This window comes from Dama dama, chromosome 5 (assembly GCF_033118175.1).
Source record: "Dama dama isolate Ldn47 chromosome 5, ASM3311817v1, whole genome shotgun sequence".
Classification (NCBI taxonomy): domain Eukaryota; kingdom Metazoa; phylum Chordata; class Mammalia; order Artiodactyla; family Cervidae; genus Dama; species Dama dama.
Window position 1 is genome coordinate 21907920 of NC_083685.1, and position 25531 is coordinate 21933450.

General features: G+C 46.2%; 1 protein-coding gene across 1 annotated transcript; it reads left to right on the top strand.

Annotated features, from left to right (window-relative positions):
- Window positions 1–161: 161 nt before the first annotated feature.
- BRI3BP (BRI3 binding protein) lies at window positions 162–25531 on the top strand. Its single transcript, XM_061142111.1, has 3 exons — window positions 162–488; window positions 11861–11963; window positions 19971–25531. The coding sequence occupies exons 1-3, from the start codon at window positions 285–287 to the stop codon at window positions 20390–20392; spliced, it is 729 nt and encodes a 242-aa protein (XP_060998094.1). The 5' UTR covers window positions 162–284; the 3' UTR covers window positions 20393–25531.

Below are 25531 nucleotides of genomic sequence, written 5' to 3' on the forward strand. Positions count from 1 at the left end.
TGGGCAGGGGACGGGGGCGGGGAGATCGGTAACCTCAAGCTGCCTCGCGCTCCCGCCAGGTCTTCGGCAGGTCCCGCATCCGGGGGCGGGGCAAGGCGTGGGCAGGGCCGTCGCGCCTTTGCGCGCGGGGCGGGGCAGCTGGCACGGCGGCGGCGGCGGCGGCGAGCGGGCAGAGGTGCGGCGCGCGGCCCCCTAGCGCGCCAACGCGGTCCCCGCCGGAGCCGCTGCGTCCCACCGTGCGGCCCTCATCCTTCCTCTTGACCCGACATCCCGCCGGCTCCAGGATGGGCGCGCGCGCTTCGGGAGGACCCCGGGCCCGGACTGGATTCCTGCTGCTGCTGCTGCTGCTCGGGCTGGTGGCCCCGGGCGCGCAGGGGGCGCGGAGCCGCGGCGGCACCGAAAAGAACAGCTACCGCCGCACGGTCAACACCTTCTCGCAGAGCGTCAGCAGCCTGTTCGGCGAGGACAACGTGCGCGCCGCTCAGAAGGTGGGCGCTGGGCCCGCGCCCGCGGTCACCTTGCCTCGGCCGCCGCGCACCTGGCGCCCAGGGCCCTCCTGGGCCGTGCGCGGCCTCTGGGGCTGCAGGCCGGCCGGGGCTCAGAAAGAGGGAGGCCCGGGTCTGGGGCGGGGGTTCCGGGCCTGCCGCCTGTGGCCCGAGCCGACCCGGGCCAGCGTCGTGTCTGGGGGCGAGTTCCGGCGCAGGTCTAGTGCGCAGGGCCTCGGCGCGCCCTGTGTTCCATGCGGTACTTCTCCTTGAACCTTGCTCCCGGGGGCACTCGGTCCGGGCCTCTCCTCGGCAGCTCTGACGCCGCCGCGCCTCTCATTCATTCATTCAACACGTTTGAATGAGCGCCTACTGTGAGCCAGGCACCGTGGCGGCTACCCAGGGGGCGCCCTGCTCGCCGGCACCCTCTCCCCACGCTGCTGCGCTCTCCCCAGCAACCCCGAATTTCCTGTAGCCTTACCGCCGACCCGATTCCCCTGAGCACCTTAGGCCCTCCTCCTTCTGCTTTGAAGATACTTAGGCTTTTTATTATTTTACTGTTATTTTTTTTTAAGAATGAGAGTAATGCAATCTGCTCCGTTGCTTTGGCAACCTGGCACAGTAACCCGTTTAAGCACCTACTGTGTGCCGGGCCTCTCACTTGAAGCGTTTTATTTACTTTGGAGCTGTTGAGGAGCCCCTGGCACCTGGGGATGGTGTTGAGCGCTCCGGAGAAGCCCTTTCTCTCCCCCCTCTGCCCTCGGCAGCTGGGTGAACCACTGGGGGCAGAAGTCCACCGAGCAAGGGGAAGTGAACTAGGGGGACGGTTGCATGTGGTCAGGCAGTTCCTGGAGTACAGCCCATAGTGTTCCTTCTCTTAAGCTCTTTGCTCTGCACCAGCCCTGGGCTTTTGGAGTGGAGAAAAGTTCCAGTTCTGACTGGATGGCTTCAGGCAACTGGCTTCACTTTTTTGAGGCTCGGTCTCTTTATTCCTTCAATGGGGATAGTAATCATCTCCTCTTGTAATTATGAATCGTTGGTCCCTTCTTGGCCCAGAGTCATGGCTGAATCAGTATCAGATACTGTTGTTAGTTATATCCTGGCCAAGGCTCAAATCTCGGTTGCTTAGCTCTGCTGGCAGCGCTTTCAGGTTTTAAAAAAATGTTTTCTGCTGCTTGAGATGAAGGGGAAAGAAAACATTAAATCTCAAATCAGACTGGCTGAATATTCTAATCAGATGAGATGAAATATAGGTTAATTTGTTAGGAAAGCTGTTAACTTCTGACCGTCCTCTCCTATGAGTGTTCTGAGAAGCTGTAAAGGTTGTGGGTAATGGGGCGGGGGTGGTGGGGGGAATATCTCTTTGTAGCTGGCTACAGAAGGAGAGCACAAGAACACCTGAGTGCAGAGAAGTGGCCATTCAGACTGCCTGAGTATGCAGGGTGAATCTGCACCTCTCTCCTACTGTGTGCCTTAGCCATTTGAAGGCAGAAATCATTTGTTTTACAGCAAAAAGACCTTCCCTTGTAGCTCAGCTGGTCAAGAATCCACCTGCAATACGGGAGACCTGGGTTCAATCCCTATTCAAATATTCTGGCCTGGAGATCCCATGGCCTGTAAAGTCCATGGGGTCACAAAGAGTCAGACACGGCTGAGCTACTTTGTCTCACTCACAGCAAAAAGAAGTCTGGCCCTTTTTGGGGAGGGTTTAGCACAAGCCACCATGTCTAGGCTGATCATTCTATCTAGGAATCTGAGATTCACAAACAAATACAAAGTAGATATTTAGGGGTTCAGATGTGGGTTGGTATCAATAATACAGCTGTGTTCTGGCAAAGTATCTGAGAATCTTGAAATCAGAATTCCTTTTGAAGTAAACCAAGGTTTGTGCTTTCAATAGAGATGACCGTAATACTAACTAGTATTTGTTAATAATTTAGACAGATATTTGAAGGGCTCTTAGATAGCACTAGTGGTAAAGAACCTCCTGCCGTGAGAGACGTGGGTTCGATTCCTGGGTCAGGATGATCTCCTGGAGAAGGGAATGGCAACCCACTCTAGTATTCTTGCCTGGAGAATTCCGTGGACAGAGGAGCCTGGTGGGCTACAGTCCATGGGGTGGCATAGAGTCAGAGACGACTGATGCAACCTAGCACGCATGTTTGTTTAAAATACACCTCCTTTTTTCTGGCCAAGCAGCATGAGGGAATCTTAGTTCTCCAACCAGAGATCAAAGCCATGCCCCCTGCAGTGGAAGTGCAGAGTTTTAACCACCAAACCACCGGGGAAATCCATGCCTTTTTTTTTTTTTTAAGATCTAATTGGCTTTATTATTATTATTTTTTATCTAATTGGCTTTAATCAGCAATTTGTGAATTGGGCGACATCCCTTCTAGCAAATAAATGCTCCCTGTTCTGAGTCCTTTTATAAATAGAATAACTCACTTCATCCTTAGAACAGGCCTATAAGGTTGGTACTGTTAATATTTCCATTTTACAGACAGGGAATCTGAGGCACAGAATGGTAAAGTGATTGGCTTCAGGTCAGCCTGGGTGGCAGAGCCAGGATTTGAACCCAGGCACAGTGGGGCTTCCCAGGTGGTGCAGTGGTAAAGAATCCACTTGTCAATGGAGGAGATGCAGGTTCGATCCCTGGGTCAGGAGGATCCCCTGGAGTAGGAAATGACAGCCCACTCCAGTATTCTTGCCTGGAAAATCCCATGGAAAGAGGAACCTGGAAGGCTCCAAAGAGTCAGACACGATGGAGTATGCACACACATGTACACAGTGGGTCTGGAGTCCACGCTGGTACCTTCACTGGTCTTTTGGTGTACGACCCTCCCTGTGCCCCTCCATCAGTGGAGCATCCAAAATGAGGCTCCCTGACATTTCCTGTGGAGTATAGCCTAGACCAGCGAGACTTGGGGAAATTGCTCTGTTAATTATAATTAAGGGAAAACAATCTACTAGCAACTATAGTTTTCAACAAGCCAGACCTTCTTAGTGGGTTTTAAAGTTTGAGGGTATTTAATGAAACACTCTATGTTCTATCTAGGAATTGTCTAAAATTAACCCCAGCCCTTCTGGTTCAGAACCTAGGCCTTGCTCTCCCACAGACTTGGGTTCGAATCCCAGCTCTGCTTCTTACTAGCTCTGTGACCTTGGGCCGGTTGCTTGACCTCTGTGTGTTTCCTTTGTACAAAGGAGATAATTGGCAGGTTGAATGTGACTAGTCATGGTGTACAATACCAGGCACTGAATAAATGTTTAGTAAAATGATAGAAGATATAAGAAGGATTCATCTGGTGTGTTTAGTATAAAGATGTACCCTCCTTTAACCAACTCCTCCTGATGGTCCATGTTTTGTTAGTTTCTGACTGGACTGGATTGGCCACTCCAATCCTGGCTGCAGTAAAGGTTTTTCTATCTAAATTTTTTGGAGTGTGCATATACAAGTTCATCTGTAAGTTGTTAGAAATTCAATTGCTGAGCCAAAGGGTCTGTGCATTTTAAAATTTTTAATTGAAATATTATTAGTGCACTTTTCTGTGTTAAGTATACAGTGAAATGAATTGTCGTATACCAAACATGCCCATGTGACCCACATGTGGCACTGGAAATATAGGGGTCCAATCCCCTAGCCCCAAGATAACCTCTCTCCTAACTCTGACAACATAAACTAGCTTTGTCTGTCGTGTCCTTTATACACAGTTCTAGTTCATATGCATTTTGAGTACTGAGAGACATTACTGAAGTGTTCCCCAGTTATACCAGTTTCCATTCCTGTCATACATGTGAGGGCTGCTTTCCAATACCTCTCCAAAGAGGTGTCAGTAAGCTATTTGGTTTTATTATTTTATTGTGAGATAGGCGATCTTTTTTCGGAATCCAGTGGCATCTTTACTGGGAACTGATTTTTGTTTTCCTTTGCCATTACTGAAACTGTTAGTCTTTTTCTTTTTAAGAGGCTGGCATTTTTTTTTTGCTTTGTAAGAAAATATTTTGAGCAGAATAACTTTGACACTTTCCAGTCTTTTTTTTTCCCCCACCAACATTTTAACAGCTTTATTGAGGTGTCATCGACATAGACTGCACACATTTAAAGTGGGACAAAAGTGTACGCGTTGGTAAATTTTGACATATGGATACACCCCTGAAAACATCACCATCATCAAAATAATGTTGTCTGACTTTTTCTTTGAAAAGCTGGAAGAATTGAATAAGTTAACAGTGAGACACTCCCCCTAGGATCACCATATTCTCCCCAGACTGTTTCTTTTTCTCTACAAACACACACACATACACCTTTTTTTTTTAAAGTAAATTGTGGACATGATATTTTCTCCTACAGAACCATAATACCCTTTGCCCCAAAACTTAAATTTAGTTCAATAACATTTTGTAATATATAGCCCATATTCACATTTCCTTTATAACTTAAAAAAAAAATACAGCACCCAAGCAACAGCTCATTGCATTTGGTTTTAATGCCTCTTTAGTTCCTTTTAATCTGTCAAAGTCCCTTTTACCCTTTTGGGAATGGGAGTAGGGGGTGCTTTTATGACCTTGATGTTCATGTCTTCTTTTTCTTAACAGCGTTATTTCAGCTGTAATTCAGATACTATACAATTCATTCACTTAAAGTTCAGTGGCTTTTATTATACTCAGTGGGGTTGTACATCATCACATTTTGTACATTTTACCACATTTCTGTACATCACCACAATCAGTTTCAAACATTTTCATCACTCCTCCCCGCCTTAAACCCTAAATCTCTTAGCGGTCACCCCATCTCCCCCAACCCCTGGCAGCCCATAATCTTCTTTGTTCTTATGAATTTGCGTATGTATTCTGGACATTTCCTATAAATGGAGTCAGACAGTAGGTGGTCTTTTGCATCTTGCTTCTTTCACCCAGCATCATGTTTTCAAGGTTCATCCATTTTGAAGCTTTTGTCAGTATTTCATTCCTTCTTAGGGTTTTCCTTTGATCCATTTATCAGTTAATGGTCATTTGGGTTGTTTCCACTTTTTGGCTACTATGAACAGTGCTGCTCTGAACATTCATGTGCAAGTTTTTCCATGACTATATATTTTGGAGTATGTACCTAGGCATGGAATTTCTGGGCTTCTCTGGTGGCTCAGACGGTAAAGAATCTGCCTGCGATGCGGGAGACCTGGGTTCCATCCCTGGGTTGGGAAGATCCCCTGGAGAAGGGGGCAACCCACTCAAACATTCTTGCCTGGAGAATCCCTTGGACAATCCATGGGATCACAAAGAGTTGGACAACTGAGTGACTAAGCACACAGCATGGCACATGGCAGCTCTGACACGTCAAGGAGTTTCTGTGCAGCGGTACCATTTGACGTTCCCATCAGCAGTATATAAGGATGCCAGTTTCTCCCCATCCTCGCCAACATACGTTCTTGTCTTCCCCACCACCCCTCGGATATATTTAATTCAACTTATTTTTAATTGAAGTATAGTTGATTTACAATATTATACTAGATTCAGGTGTACAACCCAATGAGTCCATATCTTTGGACTATATCCCATGTATAGCTATTATAATAGGATATCAGCCATGTGCTATGCAATATATCCTTGTGACTTATTTTACACATAGTAGTTGTATCTCTTAGACCTCTACCCCTATCTTGTCCATCCCCCTTCTTCCCTTTCTCTGCTGGTAACCGCTAGTTTGTTCTCTGTATCTGTGAATCTGCCTCATTTTTGTTATATTCATTACTTTGTTATATTTTTTAGATTCCCCCTGAAGTGCTATCATACAGTATTTGTCTTTCTTTTTGTCGTTGCCTCACAGCACATCGGATCCTAGTTCCCCAACCAGAACCTGCACCCCGTGCAGTGGAAGCACAGAGTTGTAACCACTGAACCACCAGGGATGTCTCATTATTTGTCTTTCTCCGTCTGACTCATTTCACTAAGCAGAGTACCCTCCAGGTCCATCCAAGTTGTTGCAAATGGCAAAATTTCATTCTTTTTTATGACTGATTAGTATTCTGGTTTGTGTGTGTGTGTTTATATAGGTCACATCTTTCTCCATTCATCTGTTGATGGTTGTCTGTCTTTTTGAGTGTAACTGTTCTAGTGGGACTGACATGGTTTCTCCCTGTGGTTTATCTTACTTTTTGGCCTCACCACATATCACATGGTACCTTAGTTACCCAGCCAGGGATCGAACCCTTGCCCCCTGCATTGGAAGCATGGAGTCTTAACCACTGGACCACCAGAAAAGTCCCTCTCCCTGTGGTTTTGACACCCAGTTGGTTTTTCAGTTGTCCCAGGATGCATCTAATCTGTTTCCTCAGGGTTACATTGAGGACCTACCATTCCAGTAAGAATTCTACCTGAGGGCCTTGTGTCTTTAAGAGGGCAGCATGTCAGGACACTTGGTGTCATCTTGTCCCATGGCTTTGACCCACCCTCCCAGAGGTGGCTTTTCCCCTTTGTAACTCATTCCTGATCCTCATGTGTGTTCCAGCACTTCAGTTCCCATTAACTTTGTCTTACTTCCTATTCCTCAGATCCTTAGGCAACCTCTAAACTGCTCCTTTGCTGCTTTTCTTATGGAGACAGTTGCTTGGGCCAGTTTAAATGTGCTTGGGGGTAATGGGGGTGAGGAGAGTTTAGGACATCCTCCAGATTTAGGACGGGGCGATGAAACGCTGAGCTGGAGTAATTATGTCTTCTGCCTTGGACTGGCTGCAGCCATGGGCCTCCTGAGTTGGCTCACTTGAATCTTTTTAATTTTAACTTTTCATCCTGAATATTGCCCAAGAGACACAAAGGGAGAAAGAATTGTATGATGAACCCCTATACCCTTCACCCAGTTTTGACATTCTTGTTGTATCTCTTCCCCCATCAAAAAAATGTTTGAAGCCTGGCATAGTATTTTAAAACTAATCCAAGACATATTGGTTCACTTTTGAATATTTCAGTCTCTGTCTTTAACAGATAAACATTTTGCAAAAATGTTTTGCACAATACCATCATCACAGCTCCTGACAATTTTTTAATAACCATCCCAAGTCCATTTTTCTATTTCCCTGACCAACTCAAAACATCTTTCTGCAAAAATGCTTCATTTGAATTGGGATCCAGTTTCCTGACCAGGGATTAAACCTGGGCCACTGCGGTGAAAGTCCAAATCCTAACCACTAGACCACCAGGGAATGCCCAAGTTTTGTTTGGTTTGATTTGTTTTGTTTAATTCTATTATTAAATTTTTGAATTGAGGTATAGTTGATGTACAGTAGTATATGATTCGGAGAAGGCAATGGCAACCCGCTCCAGGGCTCTTGCCTGGAAAATCCCATGGCTGGAGGAGCCTGGTGGGCTGCAGTCCATGGGGTCAATAGGAGTCAGACATGACTGAGCAATTTCCCTTTCACTTTTCACTTTCATGCATTGGAAAAGGAAATGGCAACCCACTCCAGTGTTCTTGCCTGGAGAATCCCAGGGACGGAGGAGCCTGGTGGGCTGCCGTCTATGGGGTCGCACAGAGTCGAACACGACTGAAGTGACTTAGCAGCAGCAGCAGCAGTATATGATTGTACAATGTACAGTCTTGAGTTCCTGGTGTACAACATTCACACTTTTTACAGGTTATACTTCATTTATAGTTATTATAAAATATTGGCTATATTTTATAAGTTGTAGAAAAAACATACAACCTGCGCCGTTGGTTTGGCTTTTCACCTATTTCTGTGAACTGCTTCAGGCTCTGGGCTTCACTGAACCCTACCTTAGTCTGCAGGGCTGCCGTGAGGAAGGGCCACAGTCTGGCTGACTCACCCAGAAATATCATCTGGAAGTTTTGGAAGCTGGAAACCTGAGATCAAGGTGTATACCAGGCTGCTTCTTTCTGAGGCCTCTCTCTGCATGGCTCACGGATGGCTGTCTTCTCCGTGTGTCCTCAAGTGGTCTTTTCTCTGTGCATGTCTGTGTCCCCATTTTCTTTTTCTCTTTTTCCTTTCAAAAATTTTTTTATTGGAGTATGGTTGATTTACAATGTTGGGTTAGTTTCAAATGTATAGCAGAGATTCAGTTAAACATGGGCATGGTGATGCCTGACTCTTTGCAACCCCTTGGACTGTAGCCCACCAGTCCATGGGATTTCCCAGGCAAGAATACTGGAGTGGGTTCATTTTCTTTCTTTTTTTTTTTTTTTTATTCCCCCCCCCCCCATCAAATGCAGTGTTAACTTTTTTTTTTGCCATGCCGCACAGCATGTGAGATCTTAGTTCCCTGACCAGGGACGGAACCCGCGCCTGTAGCATTGACCACACAGAGTCCTCACCACTGGAGGACCTGTGGGGAGGCCCCCCATCTCTTCTTACAAGAAGGGCCCCAGTCCTGTTGGATCCAGGTTCTCCACATTGACCTCATTTCATCTTTACTGAGATTTGGAGGAACACAATGCTGCCCACAGAACCCCTTCAGGGCTCCTGTGTCTTCACACAGACAGGGAGCCAAGTACTAACTTGTTGAAGCAGAGGCCACTAACTTGAAGTGAGCGGTGCCAGCCCCAGGGGGCAGAGTGTTCCCACCCACCCAGTCCAAAAGGCCCACGTGAGCCTTTCCATGTATCACCCTGTCCTGCCCCGGCTGGTCCCCAAGATCGGCCTGAACTTTCCTCTGAGCACAGCCAGGTCCTGTCTGGGCCTGTGGGTTTCCCAACGCCTGCCCAAAGACAGTTGTTCGGTGGGAAGGAGATGACTCCGTTTGGAGAGAGGACTGGACCTCCAACCTTGCTGGGCATGCTGGGTTGCTGCCCAGTCATCCTCCGATCTGACACAGGCAACCTAAGCAGTCCCCACATCTTTTTTTTTTTTAATTTAATATTTATTTACTTGGCTGCACTGGGTCTTAGTTGCAGCACGTGGGATCTTTAGATGCAGCATTGGAACTCTTAGTTACAGCATCTGGGATCTAGTTCCCTGACCAGGGAATGAACTCGCGCCACCTTGGTTTGGGAGCACGGACTCTTACCCACTGGTGGACCACCAGGGAAGTTCCCTAATGTCCATTCTTCCCTAGTCCCATTTTACAGCTGAGAAAACTGAGGCACAGAGAGGGTCAGAGGCAGCAGAAGCTGTAATGTCTCTTCCTCCCCAAATAGCTACTTTCCCACACCCTTTCCAGGGGAGCTGGTACCCTTGAAAGGCCTGCTGATCTTTTCCCCAGGTGCCCCAGGGAGTCCTTTCCCTTTTCCTCCACTTGAACAAAATATAGAAATTGCTGCCTATGGACAAATGGGCACAAATTGTGATGCTTTTAAAGAATAACGAGAGGAGGAACAAAGCGTGGAGAACCCCAAAGGGAATGCTCTTTGGCAAGAAAGAGGAATTAAGTACCGATTCACATGGGTGCCACATGGGTGAAGCCTGATATTATTATTTTGAGTGCAAGGAGCCAGGCACAAAAGGGCACGGATTGCCTGACTCTGTGTGTACAGAAAGTCCAGGAAAGGCACAACTGTGTAGACGGGAAGATCAGTGGTTGCCTAGGCTGAGGGGAGGAGGGAATGAGGAGCGACTGCAGGTGGGGACAAGACTCCTTTTGGGGTGATGAAGATGTTCTAAAATTCAATTATGGGGGATTTAAAAACAACAACAACAACATTGAATCGTGCGTTTTAAAGCCGAGAACTTTATGGTATGTAAATGATATGTCAGTGAAACTCTTTAACAAGAAAAGAATTATAACTAAACGGACACCAGTGTGTCTTCTCTCCAGGGGATGGTACATTCTCCAAAATGCCCCCACCCACCTACCCCTATCCAAGAGAGGTCCAGGGACTCTCTTTTCCCTGACATAGATACTTCCTTCTGTCATTCCTACATTATTTTTTTCTTAATGTCAACTGTTCCATTATTATTTCTTACTCTTTCAGTTTGAAAAGCATTTTTTTGAAAAACAGAAGTATAGTTGAGGACTTCCCTGGTGCTCCAATGGTTAAGAATCCACCTGCCAATGCAGAGAACGTGGGTTCCACCCCTGGTCCAACAAGATTCCACATGCCACAGGGCGACTAAGCTTGAGTGCTACAACAAAGATACAATGCAGCCAATAGATAAATGAAGTACAGTTGATTTGCAGTGTTATGCTAGTATCCTTCCGGTTTTCAAATAGCAACTTATTGAGGAATAATTCATATATTAATACTATACAGTCTCCATTTAAAGTGTATAATTTAGTAGGTGTGGGGGGTGGGGTCATTTCCTTTTTATCTTTTGGTCACACTGCAGGGCATGTGGGCCTAACCAGGAATCAAACCCCAGGCCCCCTGCATTGGCAGCTCAGAGTCATCTTATCTGCTGGACCACCAGGGAAGCCCCTGTCTGTGCCATTCTTCACCTGGGCAAAAAAGGGAAGATCTACAAGCGAGTGGTAACAGTGTTGTCTCTGGAAGGGGATTCAGGTTGTAGGAAGTGAGACTATACCATGTGTACCATGTGTATGGCATATCACTTATTTTTAAAAAATAAAGTGAAATGAAGCTGCACTTTGTGTTCACATTGGGAGAGCTACTGCAGCCCTCCAAGGTCCTTAAAACTGGGATGGAGGTGTGTCTCCATCGTTTGCACGAGCCCGAGAGGTGATGGTGGGACTCAACTGTGAAAACCCCCATTCTCGCCCCTTAGAGTTGCTCCCGTGCAGCAGCGCCCAGCCTCCAGGTGAAATAGGTTGGTTGCAACACCTCCCACCATTTAGAAATGAGAATTCAGGCAGGGACTTTGACAAGAGTCAGCAGAGGGCTCTGGGAGTAATCAAAGTGAAGTGAGCAGCTTTGCGGAGGGCTCCTGGCTTCTCCGATGGACCCCTCCACCTGTAGAAAGGAGACTTTTTTTAAAATATATTTTTCTTACTTATTTATTATTTTTGGCTATGCTGGGCCTTTGTTGCTGCAGGCAGCTTTTCTCTAGTTGCAGAGAGCTGGGGCTACTCTCTAGTTGCAGTGTGCAGGCTTCTCATTGCCGTGGCTTCTCTTTTTGCTGAGTACGGGCTCTAGGGCTCACAGGCTTCAGTAGTTGTGGCACACCCGCTTTGTTGCCCCACGGCATGTGGGGTCTTCTCAGACCAGGGATCGAACCCATGTCCCCTGCATTGGCAGGTGGGTTCTCAACCACTGGACCACCAGGGAAGTCCAGGAGGGAGATTTGACCATATTCTCTCGGTTCTTGGCGCCCTGAGCTAGTCCCAAGTTCCATCAATTCCCTGGGCGATTTGGCCAAGCCCTGGGGTGGCCTTTGTCATCGGCTGGCTGTGTTTTCTCGTTCAAGTGTAAACTTGGCTGGGCTAGGAAGAAGCTGTGACCGAGTCGGTAATGACTTTTCTCATTTCTGCAGTTCCTGACAAGGCTGACTGAGAGGTTCGTGCTGGGAGTGGACATGTTTGTGGAAACCGTGTGGAAAGTTTGGGCAGAGCTCTTGGAAGTTCTTGGACTCGACGGTAGGTGTTGGGCATTCATTTGAAGGCTGTGTTTCATTCTGGTGCTTCTCAAATTATGGGAGTGGTATCCAGGGCAGATGGTGCAGGAGAAGACAGGGGTGGAGGGGATACAAGAGAACCTATTTTATTATCATAGTTGTGTTTGTAAGTAACTGAGATTCCCAGATGCTACTTAGAAGGTGTAGGTGGGTAGTGCCAACTTGTCTGTCCCTAGGCTTCCCTGTTAAGTCAGATGGTAAAGAATCCGCCTGCAATGTAGGAGACCTGGCTTCAATCCCTGGGTCAGGAAGATCCCCTGGAGAAAGGGATGATAACCCACTCCAGTAATCTTGCCTGGAGAATCCCATGGACTGATGGACTGAGGAACCTGATGGGCTACAGTCCATGGGGTCTCCAAGAGTCAGACACGACTGTCACTCAGGCAAACCTCAGAGACTGGAGGTGGAGTCTCTGGGTGGTCGGGGTCCATAACAAACTACTCCAGTTACTCAGACAGGAAGTGATTTAATACAGAGAATGAGGTGCTCACAGAATCATCGGAAGGAGCAGTGTGTGATCCCCAGGAAGTCAGTGTGCTGGTCCAGGAATCAGGAGGCAGCTGCTGGAAGCCTTTGAGTTCAGGCTGCTGCCTCTCTCCAGGAAGCCTGCAGCCGCCTGTGTCAGGATCACCAAGACCACCCCCGCCCCCAGGTCCTGTGCATCTCTAGAAGGACTCCCAGGACCCAGCGTTTGTTGGTACGCTCAGCTGTGATGTGTTACAGGGAAGGACAGAGCACAGTCAGCAAAGGGAAAGACACATGGGGTGAAGTCTGGGGAACCAGGCACAGGCTCCCAGAGCCCTCTCCAGGATGGGGGTGGGGTTGTCACACAGGACACGCTTTGTTCCCCATGTGAAGTGTCCTCAACCAGGGACATCCAGTCGAGACTCAGCACCCAGGGTGTTTATTGAGGGGCTGGTCATGTAGGCACCCTCTGCCTTGCACCTTCTAAATTCCAGACTCCTGGAATGAAAGCAGGTATCAGCATGAACCACATTGTTTGTGCAGAACCTCCAGGCCCAGATTGAACTCAGTTCTGACCCTGCCTCCCTGGAGGTAGCATCTGATCCTACAGGTCAGAGGCTTAGTCCCACAATTGCCCCCACTTCAGACACTCGGCCAGGTTGTCTCCAGTGCCTCTGACTGGCTGGTATAGATCAAGGGTACCAATGACCTGTCCCCTCCTTGGGTTCAAGTAACTTCCTAAAGCTGCTTGTGGAACTCATGAAACCTGTTTACTCATAGATAGTTGTTTTTTTATGAAAGGTGATAGGAGCCAGGTGAAGGAGGTGCATGGGGCAGGGTTTTTGGGCAGGACTCGGAGCTTTTACGTTCCGAGTTCTATTGACTCATTGGCCACTGGTGATGGATTCAACCTTCACCTCCTCCCAAGAGGTCAAGAGGGTCAATCGAAAGGCTCAACCCTCTAAAAACCATGTTGGTTCCCTTGGCAACCAGCCTACATCTTTAGAGGCTTTTCAGAATCACCTGATTAACAAACACAGGTGTGTGTGAAAGGGGCTGTGAATTATCAAGACACCTTTATTGCTCTTATCACTTAGGAAATTACAAGGCTTTTAGGAGCCTTTGCCAGAAATGGGGATGGAGGCCACTTATTTCTTATGCATCCCAATCTTACAATCCAGAAATCCACGTTCCCAGATGCTGGCCAAGGGCCCAACTTGCAAACCTTTCTGGAAAGTGGCCTTAGGCCTTCTGGGTGAGCGCTTTCCTGCTTATCTCCTAACCAGGGTCTCTTCTCAACAAATACCTAGAGTGATTTTATTTTTTTTAATTGCTACTTTTTTGGTTAGTGATTTTAAAAAAAACAAAACATAAAAGTCAGATTAAGTCACTCTTGTTAAAACTGCCCAGTGATTTCCTGATGCACTTTCAATTGACAAAGTTCACACCAAGGACACTGCCTGGCCCTTGGACATACCTGAGTCCTTGACGCCTTCCTGTTGCTCTATGTGCTCCCTGCTGGGGACGATCTTCCCAACCCTTTGCCTGCTCCTGTCTTTCCCATGCTCGGGTCTCTGGTAAATGACACCTCCTCCAAGAAGCCCCTCCTGACCACCTTGTGTGAGGACCCCTCATGCTGAGTTCTCACACTCGCATTCTCCCACCTCCTGCCCTCCTCCCACGTGTGTGTATTTGTTATCATTTCCCCTCTGAGATCCGTGAGCAAGGTCTTGCAAGCCTTCTCCAGGCTGCAACCTCGTCCCCGGCTCTGCCCCTGGTACAAAAAGGCCCAATGTCAGTAAGAGTTGGAGACCTGTCAGCCCCACTGCTTCACTGCTTTGGCGAATTGAGGTGTCCCTCTCCAAAAGTGCCCCCTCAAAACCCCCACACCTGTGAATGTGACCTTATTGGGGAATGAAGTCTCTGCAGATGTAATCAAGCTGAGATGAGGTCATCCTAGGTTAGTGTGGGTCTTCAATCCAACATCTGGTGTCCTTACAAGAAGACGAAGGGACTTCCTTGGTGGTCCAATGGATGAGACTCCGAGCTCCCAATGCAGGGGGCCCTGGTTTGATCCCTGGTCAAGGAACTGGATCCCACATGCCGAATCTAAAGGTCACGCATGCCCCAATGAAGATCGAAGATCCTGCATGCTGCAACTGAGACCCGACACAGCCAAATAATAAATAAAAATAAATATTTTTTAAAAAGAGGGAAATTTGGACGGAGGCACAGACACACGGAGACGATGGCCATGTGAATGTGAAAACGGAGATGGAGAAGGACGGGTGCGGTCAACGAGCCAGGGACCGGAAGGGGCCGGGAGAGAGCCTCCCCTGGAGCTTTACCTGGCGCGCAGCCCTGCCCACACCTTGACTTCAGAATTCTGGCCCCCAGAACACTGAGGCTCCAGTCCTGTTGCTTGAAGCCACCACGTCTGGTCGTTTGTTACAGAAGCCTGAGGAGACCAGTACACTCTCTGAGTTCCACACTCCATCTCTTTGAATCCACCCACCACCCCCGACCCTTTCCATCGGTCCTGACACTCCCACTTTACAGATAGAGACTGAGGCCTTGGAGCTGAGCTGGCTGCTGGCCCAAACCCATACGCTGGTTCGCACCCGCTGTCATCCCCTCCATCCCTGGGAACCCACCCTCCGGCTTTGAACCACTGAATTCAGTCTCCGAGAGGCCTTAGGCAGAGAATTGGAGGCAGCAGCATCGCCGTTTGAGAGGCTGCCGTGCAGCTCCAAGCCCCCTGGGGCTGTGGAGGGCCCCTCCTGGGACTCCGGCTGAGTCAACACGGAACCTGGCTCCCGCAATTGAGTGCAATCCTGCTTGGAATCCATTTCCACCACCTTCCCAGATCATTAAACTCTCGGTATTTCCATCCCTGACCAAATAGCCCTGGACAAACAAACCTGACTGCAAGAAATTGCACTCGGCTTGAAATGAAAGACTGGAGTCAAGTCAGCCTCCTGGTTGGGGAGCTAGATCCCACGTGCAGAAACTAAAGATCCCGCATGCCGCAGTGAAGATCAAAGATCAAAGAGTTCTTCTACAGCCAAGAGGCCCGAATACTCATGTTCATGAGAAGGGTGGCTGGCACATTCAGAGGTGAAAGAACTCACTTCTGTGTTGTGGTTTTTTTCCCCTTGATGCATTAAGTTTCAAATCATCTGAAAACCTCTAGAGTGTGTGTCTTACACTGAGACGTTTGAAGGTGCAAAAGGTTTTGCAGGAAACTGGACTCCGGAGTTGGGTATTCTGGTACAGAATGCATCTGTGAGCACAATGCTTTAATGGCCTGCTTCAGAATGTTTCAAGGTACTGGTTAAAATGGAGAGTCCTTAGCCTGGAGTGGTTCCATAGAAATAGAATGCCAGCCACATATGTGACGTTAAATGTTCTAATTGCCATGTTAAAAAGGTAAAAAGAAACCAGTGAAATGAATAACGTGTTTTAGTTAATCCAATATATTAAAAATATTGCCATCTTGGTACTTCCCTTGAACCTCCATGCTTCCACTGGAGGGGGTGTGGGTTTGATACAAGCCGCCAGCACAGCCACAAGAAAAAAAAAATGTCATCTCATCTTGGAATCAATAGAAAATTATTAACGAGGTGTCTTACATCTTGGGGCATACTAATGTCTTGGAAATCTAGCCTGTATTTGGCCCAGCACATCTCAACTCACACTTGCCATGTTTCCTGGGCTTGGTGCCCACTATAAATGACAGCACAGTTAGCTCCACCCTTGATCTCCTGGCTGAAGACACTTTTCTGGGAAATAGCATCCAGAGTCAGAAGGAAGGATTTCAGTCTCCTATCTTCAAATTGTTGACTTTCTCTGAAGCCTTGGAAGCCTTGTGACACTTGTGACAAAACGGGGGAAGTAGGGATTCCTCCTGGAGGCTGCCTGAGGACAGGGCAGGGACTGGGTGGCTCTGTCAACCAGACTCTGCCTTGAAATACCAGCTCCACTCTGCCCTAGGTGTGTGACTGAAAAAGGTTCCTGGACCCAATTCCAAAGTGTGTGTGTGTGTAGGCTTCCCCCCACCAGCTAGCAATGTGCACATACCATGGGGTGACAGAGAATTCAACTCAGTTCTGACACTATCTACCTAGAGGCAGAATCAGACCCCACAGGCAAAGGGTTCAGTCCCACAAGACCACCCTCCACTTTGGATGCCGATCATGAGTCCAGGTCATCACCTGTGCTTCTGAGCAACTGGCTGCAAACTAGAAGTTCCCATGAACTCCTTCTGCTCAGTTAATTTACTAGAGCAGGGACTTCCTTGGCGGTCCAGTGGCTAAAAGTCTGCACTTTCTCTGCAGGGGGCAAGGGTTTGATCCCTGGTCAGGGAACTAGATCCCACATGCTGCAACTAAGAGTTTGCCTGCCACAACTAAAGATTTTGCATGCCTCAACGAAGATCGGCAATTCCCTGTGCCACAGCTAAGACCTGGTACAACCAAATAAGTAAATAAAAATGTTTTTTAAGAAAACATGGAGCTTTAAAACAAGACACAATAGTATTGGCATAAAAACAGACACATGGACCAATAGGGCCGAGAAATAAAGTCATGCACGTATGGTTAGCTAGTATTTGACAAGAAAGCCAAGCATGCTTAATGGAGGAAAGACAATCTCTTCAGTAAGTGGTGCTGGGAAAACATTCACATGTAAGAGAATGGAATCAGATCTCTATTTCACACCACTCACAAAAATTAACTCGAAACGGATTAAAGACTTAAATGTGAGACCAGAAACCATAAAATTCCTGGGAGAAAACAGGCAGTCAGCTCTTTGACCTTGTCCTTGGCAGTGACTTCCTGGATTTGACACCAAAAGCAAAAATAAACAAGCGAGGCTGCATCAAGCTAGAGAGTTTCTGCACAACCAAAGAAACGATCAACAAAATGAACTTACAGAATGAAAAAATATTTGCAAACGTATCTGTTAAGGAGTTTATATCCAAAATAGATAAAGAATTCATACAACTCAATAGAAGGAAAAAAAAAAATTAAGACATGGACAAAAGGGAATTCCTAGACGGTCTAGTGGTTAGGACTCTGAGCTTTCACTGTGGAGGGTGCGGGTTCAATCCTTGATCAGGGGACTGAGATCTCACGTGCTTGATGGTGCAGCCAGGAAAAAAAAAAGGGCGGGGGGGATGACAAAGGACCTGGATAAACATTGTTTCCAAAAAAAAGGAAACATGAATATGAATGTTTTCATATTTATGAAAAGAAACATATTCCTTCTATATGAATGGTCAACAGGTACATGAAAAGGTACTGTATTACCAGTAATTCAGCATGCTAGTCATTAGGGAAATGCATATCAAAACCACAATGCAATATTAATTTGGTTATTAGAATGACTGTTACCAAAAAGATAAGAGAGAACAAATGTTGCTGATGATGTGGAGAACTTGGGCACTGTTGGTGGGAATGTAAATTAGTCCACCACTATGGAAAACAGTGTGGAGTTCCTCTTTACAGTAGAGAACTTCCCTGGTGGTGCAGTGGATAAGAATCTGCCTGCCAGTGCAAGGGACACAGGTTCCATCCCTGGTCCGAAAAGATTCCACGTGCCTTGGAGCAACTAAGCCAGTGGGCCACAGCTGCTAAAGCCCACATGCACTGTAGCCTGTGCTGTGCAACAAGAGAAGGCCCCACAATGAAAAGCCCACACGCTGCAACCCAAGAGGAGTCCCCACTCGCCACAACTAAAGAAAGCCTGCATGCAGCTTCCAAGATCCAGCACAGCCAAAAATAAATCAGTAAAGTTTAAAAAAAAAATTTCATTTTAACCATACAATTCAGCAGTTCTACTTCTGGGAGTATATCTGAAGGAAACAAAAACACTACGTCAAAGAAATAACTACACCATCACTGCCAACCCCCACCCCCGTCCTGTCCCCAGCCATGTACGTTGCAGCGTTACTGAGAATAGCTAAGACATGGAGTCAACCTAAGTGTTCACAGACAGGTAAATGGATAAAGAAATGTTGGCGTGTCTATATATGATGGAATATTCTTCAGCCATGAAACAGGAAATCCTACCATTTGCAACCACATAGAAGGACCTTGAGGGCATTAAGCTAAGTGAAATAAGTCAGAGAAAAGCAGATACTGTATAATCTCACTTATATATAGAATCTTTAAAAAAAAAAAAATGAACTCATAAATTGAGAGGTCAGATTTGTGGTTGCCAGAGACAGTGAATGGAAAGTAGGGGAATTGGAGGAAGATGGTTAAGAGGTACAAACCTCAGTTACAGGATAAATGAATCCTGGGAGTGTAGTGTGCAACATGGTGACTGGGTTTAGCCCTGCTGTGCAGTATAGTTGAAAGTTATTAGAGTTAGGAGATCCTCAAAGTTCTCGGGAAAAGGAAAACTTTTTTTTTCTATCTATGAGATGATGGACATTTTTCGTTTTGCTTATGTATTTTTAATTGCAATACATTTGCTTTACACTATTGTGGAGATGATGGATATTAACAAAACTTACTATGATCATCTCACAATATAAGTCAAGTCATTCTGTATACCGTGAACTTAAATAGTGCTATATGTCAGTTATGTCTCAATAAACGTGGGAGAGAAAGTTGCATGCTGCAGTATGATGTGTGCCTCTTTCGAATGGTTTGGTTAAAAAAAAGGGAGGGATATGTGACTAGAGATGGAGTAAAATGTTAACCATTGTTAAACCTAGATGATTTTGATAGGAGTATTTATATTACCATCCTTTTAACTTTTCTGTTTGGAAATTTTCTTAAGTCGGGCACACAGAAGATGCACGTCCTCCATTTCACTCCATTCTTAAGATGGAACTTCATGTGTGGGTACCAGTTACGATTAGGTTTGGCTGTGAGTAACAGAGACCCCAAATTACAGCAGCTTATACAAGATGGAAGCTTATATTTCTCTTATGTGAAAAGTTCACAGGTAGGTGGCTAGGCAGGTAGGTGGCTTTGCAGCACATTCTCAGGTCCGAGGCCCCTTCCATCTTATTGCTCCCCAATAGGTGACTTCCCTTCCCTTATGACCCAAGACAGCTGCTCCTATACCAGCCATCGCATCCACATTCCAGCAGGCAGAAGACGACGAGGTAAAGGGCCTATTCCCACTACTTTTAGGAAGCCATCCCCAAACATTTCTGCCCACCTCTCCTTGACCACAACTTAGTTATGTAGCTAGCTTCAAGGGAGGCTGGGAAACACCCTTCTAGGCAGCCTAATGCTGGGTATGGAAGACAGGAAGGAGGGCAGCTGAAGGCCAGTGTACAGGCTCTGCCCTACCTGAAAGGTGTTTTAAACCCATGATAGAGCAGTGTTGCCCTGTCTTCTCCCAGGGTTCTATACCCAGGCAGCCAGTTTTAGTTTCTCAGGGTGTGGAAGAGGCCCAGCCAGTGAGCTGAGCCACCCACCCCAGCTCGCAGAGAACCCCCGTGACTCCCTGTAACCGGCCGCTGTCCCTCTGTTCTGTCCTGCAGTCTCGAACCTGTCCCAGTACTTCAACCCCAGCTCGGTGGCCAACAGCCCTGCCCGAGCCCTCCTGCTGGTAGGCGTCGTCCTCCTGGCCTACTGGTTCCTGTCTCTGACCCTGGGCTTCACCTTCAGTGCCCTGCACCTGGTGTTCGGCCGCTTCTTCTGGGTGGTGCGAGTCATTCTGTTCTCCATGTCCTGCGTGTACATCCTTCACAAATACGAGGGCGAGCCTGAGAATGCCGTGCTGCCCTTGTGTTTCGTGGTGGCCATCTACTTCATGACCGGGCCCATGGGCTTCTACTGGCGAGGCAGCCCCAGTGGCCCCAGCGTGGAGGAGAAGCTGGAACAACTGGAGAACCAGGTCAGACTGCTCAACATCCGCCTCACCCGTGTGCTGGAGAGTCTTGACCGCCCCAACAGCAAGTGACAACCAGCCAGCCGGCCGGCTCCCCCCCCACCAGCGCCCTCTCTCCGGAAACAAAAAAGAAGAAGAAAAAAAAGAACGCCAAACCCCAAACAATCTTAATAAACATGCCTGAGCAAGAGAGGGGCGCTTTGTGAGGGTGTTTCCGGCCACGTGTCAACTCTTAGGACATCTTCCGGGAGGAATTGACAAGATCATTGATATAGGACTACCCACCAAGTGTCATTAGTGGAAAAAAATATTTTTTAAACAAAGGATATAACCATATTAGCTGTACAGTAAGAGAAGTTTATCTGTGCATAGAGCATAAAGTTAATTTTTTCAAGCATTTAAATACATCTTTTGTAAGGTTTTTTAATAAAGGCAGATCGAGTTGAGCTTATTAAAACTTTACACAGAGGGGAAGAAATTGCTAATTCGACCTTTTGGAAAAGTTTCAAGGCAAGTGTTTGCTTTTGCAGCACGGGGATTGGTGGTTGAGGTCTGTGTGCGTTCTTTTCATGTTCCAAAGCTGTGACCTTCATTTCATGTTGTTTTTGGTTGATGTTGATTTGATGAATTGTGTTGCTTCTGAATGTGGACTGTTGGGTTTCAAGGTTGAAACTCAATGTCTTTGAGATCCTAGATGATCCAACCAAGCCCCCATCAATCAGATTTCTAAATGAAGAAATCATTATTTGTAGAAAACCTAAGATTCTCTCCCCCTTCTGTACTTTGATGTATTTTAACCTCCACATTTTCTAAAGGAAAATTCAAGAACCAGGCAAAGGAATATCGTTGGAGTTTGATACCAAGAACTGCCTGAGCAAGCACTGAAGCTCATCAGGTATCTAATTTGAGTCCTAATTTTACCATTGGCCAGCTAGGGGGATATAGGAAAGCTACACTCTCCAGGGTGTTTCGTATACTTATTTCATTTTGGTTTTTGGTTGACTCAGGACTAAAGGAAAGGAAAACCAACCATAGCAGCTAATAACCTTTCAAGTCTGTTGCTGCTTATAAAGCATTCTCAGGAACAATAAGCAGACACCCGCCAGACTTGGAAAAGATCTGATTTATTTTATCTGAAATTTTTACAATATATGTGTTAGGTGCTTTTGGTTTGGAATCTGTGGTGGCTTCATTTTCAGTGGTCTCTAGGGGTGAAGAGAGGTACATGCGGGACAGACAGCTGTGGGAGTCCTGAACAAAGGGGGCTTTGCAAGGCTTGGATCAGGGGCTAGTGGAGACGCCCCTTTCTGGGTACCAAACAAGCACAGGAAATCAAGGAAATGAAGCCCCAGGTTTTGCTACTAGGCTTCGTGGCTGTCTCCATTGGCCTTCCTTGCCCACCTGCGTGTCCTGGCAGCCGCATCACAGACCCCTGTACACAGGTTTGCAGAGACCCCTGCCAGATCAGGTAGAGCCAAGACTTTCTGGTCCAGGAATCCTTTCAGAGAAAACTCAGCTGCCTGCCAGCTCCTCTGTGCTGTGTTTCTGTATGCTTTATTTGAGGTTGCAAGTACCTGGGGAGGAGGAGCAGATGTTTTTCAAGAGTGTTCATGAAACTTCTATTTTTAAGGTGCACATTAACAGGGCCCAAACTGTCTTGCATTTGCAGCTCACTTCTTGAAATTATATACATGTCCTCTAGAATTTGCTTGGGCAAATCTTTATCCATGGGCATTGGAAACCCCTTGGTTTCCGCACTGAAGCCGTTCCCGTTTTGTCATTTAGATACTTAGAGACAAATCTGTTTTCACACAGGGTATAGAGAACTCCAGGGAGGTCATGTTTGCCTTCTTTCCCCTTGTGCATTTGGCTTCTATGTCTCTAGCACATTTGGGTGTTTGCTTTGCTCATCTTAGGCGGGGGGGTAATTGACATTCTCTGCACAAAGATTTTAAGTTTTAAATTATCTTCTGGGTACAACATGCACCCTTCTCTCGCCCACCCTCACACCTGGAAACCTTTTGGAACTGTGATGTCTTGAGACCCTAGCAGAAAAATCATTTTAACTTCTAGTAAATCGAGGAAGGCTCACATATCTGGGTGCTGGTGGACTGAGGCCTCATCATCAACTGGAAGTTATTGTTAAGAATATATACACCTCGGGATTTCCCTGTGGCCCAGGGGTTAAGAATCTGCTTGGCAATGCAAGGACATGGGTTCAATCCCTGGTGCAGGAAGATTCCACATGCCGTGAGGCAACTAAGCTCATGTGCCGCAACTAAGACCCAATGCAACCAAATATGTGAATAAATAAATATTTAAAAAAACATGCACCTTGTTTTCTGGATTGGCTAAGTGTAGGCTATGAAGCCAGTTGAACAATCTGATACAGCCAAATGAAAGATGTCTTTATTTTTAACCAAAGTTAATTAGTTCCTTAAGAGTATCACTTCAGGGTGGAATAGTCCTTGAAATTCTGATGGAAGTCACAGAGGTTCAATATGCGTAACTCTTCCTTTTTAATACGTAAATTTGACTTTTGCTTGGGCGTCCTCTTATCCTCAAATAGTTGGGATTTTTTTTTTTTTCTTTTTTCCACGGAAGCTTGTAGGATAATTGACCTCTTCCAGTACCCCTCATCTCCTTTTTTCTCTCTTTTGTACATGAGAAATGTATTTTTGTATCATATCTCATACCTTGAAGAGAAGTTTTTTTATATCTTCAGGGCTGTAGAATATATTAGTGTAACATATCATTCAGTGTGATATGAAAATATCCTGACGAAAGCTACTGTGAATCTCTTATAGTTAAAACTCAGTTTTTTAGATATCTTCAAGTTCATCAGTGTTAATTTCCCAATGCTTCAATATCGCAGTAAATACCAAGAGCAGAAAAGAGCCCAGAAAAGAAAAAGGATTTGTTATCTCCAACTTGCTGGATTTCTGTGGATGTTTGGGGATCAATGTTTGGACCAATCTCTTCCTTGACATCCTGGCAAAGATGCTTTTGTGGCATGTCAGCCTTTCATATTTTCCATTTTTGTATTTTCCAATACCAATCAGCATTACTTGCCTTCTGGGGTTTTTTTGGGTTTGTTCGCCTTTTTTTTAAACCCCATATCATTTCTTGTAGCAAAATGCAACGACAGAATTTCCTGAAAGCTGGTCTTGTGAATTGTGCCAGGGTCTTTAATTTATGAAGGGGACCGAGTGACATCATGGAGAGAGGTTACTGCCTTTGAAGGAGATTTTAAATACCTATAGTTGCCCGGAGACGACAGGCATACCATGCCTCTCACGACCCCAGGAAGCCTGTCCCACGTGGACTAAGAAGCAGACAGGAGAGCAGGATCTATGCCCCGCTGACTGTGGCGGGGAGTAGCTAGTTGGAGACATTTCCTGTTGGCACTAAGGGTGAACATGCAGGATGGGGTCCGTACTTGGGAGGGTTGTAAAAGGAATTTTGTACACCCACCCCCTGGGGCTGGCTTGTGGGGAAGGTGTAAACCACTTTGGTGGCATTTCAGTAACCTAGAGAGGTTAGGAATAACACGTCAGATGTCCAGTGCAGAATCTAAAACATGGCTAAGACACCTTCTCACTATCGGGAATCCTGCTTTACTTCATCCCCTTGCTTCCTGCTACCTTTTGTTTTTCCTTTTTCTTTTTTTTTTCTGGCTGCACTGCATAGCTCATGGGACCTTAGTTTCCCAACCAGGGATGGAACTTGGGTCCTCTGCAGTGAAAGCGAGGCATCCTAACCACTGGACTGCCAAAGAATTCCCTCTGCTACTTCTTAAGATGCTTTTGAGGAAGGATATTGGCCTTATAGGTTGATACCCGATCACTTCTGATGGGTTTTGAATTGACTGACTGAACCAAAAAGCCAGCTCTTGCCATCACCTCTTGGCCTTTTGGCTAAGATCAAGTGTAGTATGGGGGCTTCCCAAGTGGTTTAGTGGTAAAGAATCCTCTTGCCAGTGCAGGAGATGCAAGAGTTGCAGTTTCGATCCCTGGTTCAGCAAGGTCCCCTGGAGTAGAAAATGCAACCCACTCCAGTATTCTTGCCTGGAAAATCCTGTGGACAGAGAAGCCTGGTAGGCATGGGGTAACAAAGGGGATGCAACTGAGCACACACACAGCCATCCCTCTAGCTCACTTTAACAGAAATTTCTGGGGACTTCCCTGGCAGTCCAGTGGTTGAGACTCCATGCTTCCAGTGCAGGGGACCTAGGTTTAATCCCTGATGGGGGAAATAGCATGGCCAAAAAAATAGAAGGAATTTCCAAGACCTAAAGGTGTCACCCACCTCCCCCAACTTTTTTTGGATAATACATCACCATTCTGCAAAAGTTTTGTTTATGGCCATTTGAGTACTTCAACCTTTGCTCCTTATTGTGAATAATAGAAGCATATACTTTTGCAGGATCTAATACAGTAGCCTTCAAATTAAGACTTGGACAACCATCAGTGTGATAAATAGGATCTGGAATAAACAAAGCTTGTCCAGCCTACTGAAATCTGCACTCTGCTCTTCACTGATTCCTTGATTTGTAGGAGATACACCAGGACCAGTGTTTCCCTGGTGGTGATTTAAAAACCTGATTGCCCTTTGCACCATCTACTGAAAATCTGTGGCAGCTAGTGGTGTTATCAACCATATGTTCTAATGTCTTTTTGCAGATTTAAAGATTTTATTGTAGTGTCAATTTAATATCTGCATGTGTGTTAACTCTTTGAATACTGTAATTAAATTGATTTCTTTGTGATGATGGTGGTGATTAGCGCTCACTTAAAATCCAGCCTAGCACTTACTTCCCTCTTCTCAACTGGAAATCATATTTGTGAGGTATGGTACCCATGATCCACAGTGTATTCATGAGTCAACTTCACATTTTGTGTATCTGGTTATAAATTTTACATGGCATTTAATTTGATACTATGAATCCATTTGATTTTAATATAGTGGTGTGTGTGTGTGTGCCTATGTGGCGTGTGCTCACTTTAGTTTCATGAGCCTTGGGAAACTGATTCTACAAATATCATAAATAGGCATAAATGTATAAGGCTTATTTTTTTGGCAAAGCAATCCGTACATTTCTCTTATTTATTGAATCACTGGCTTTGGTGTTACATAGAGATATTTGTAGACCAATTTCAGAACAGAATGAAAATATTGTGAAAATTACACCTTAATAAATGTTTATTGTAA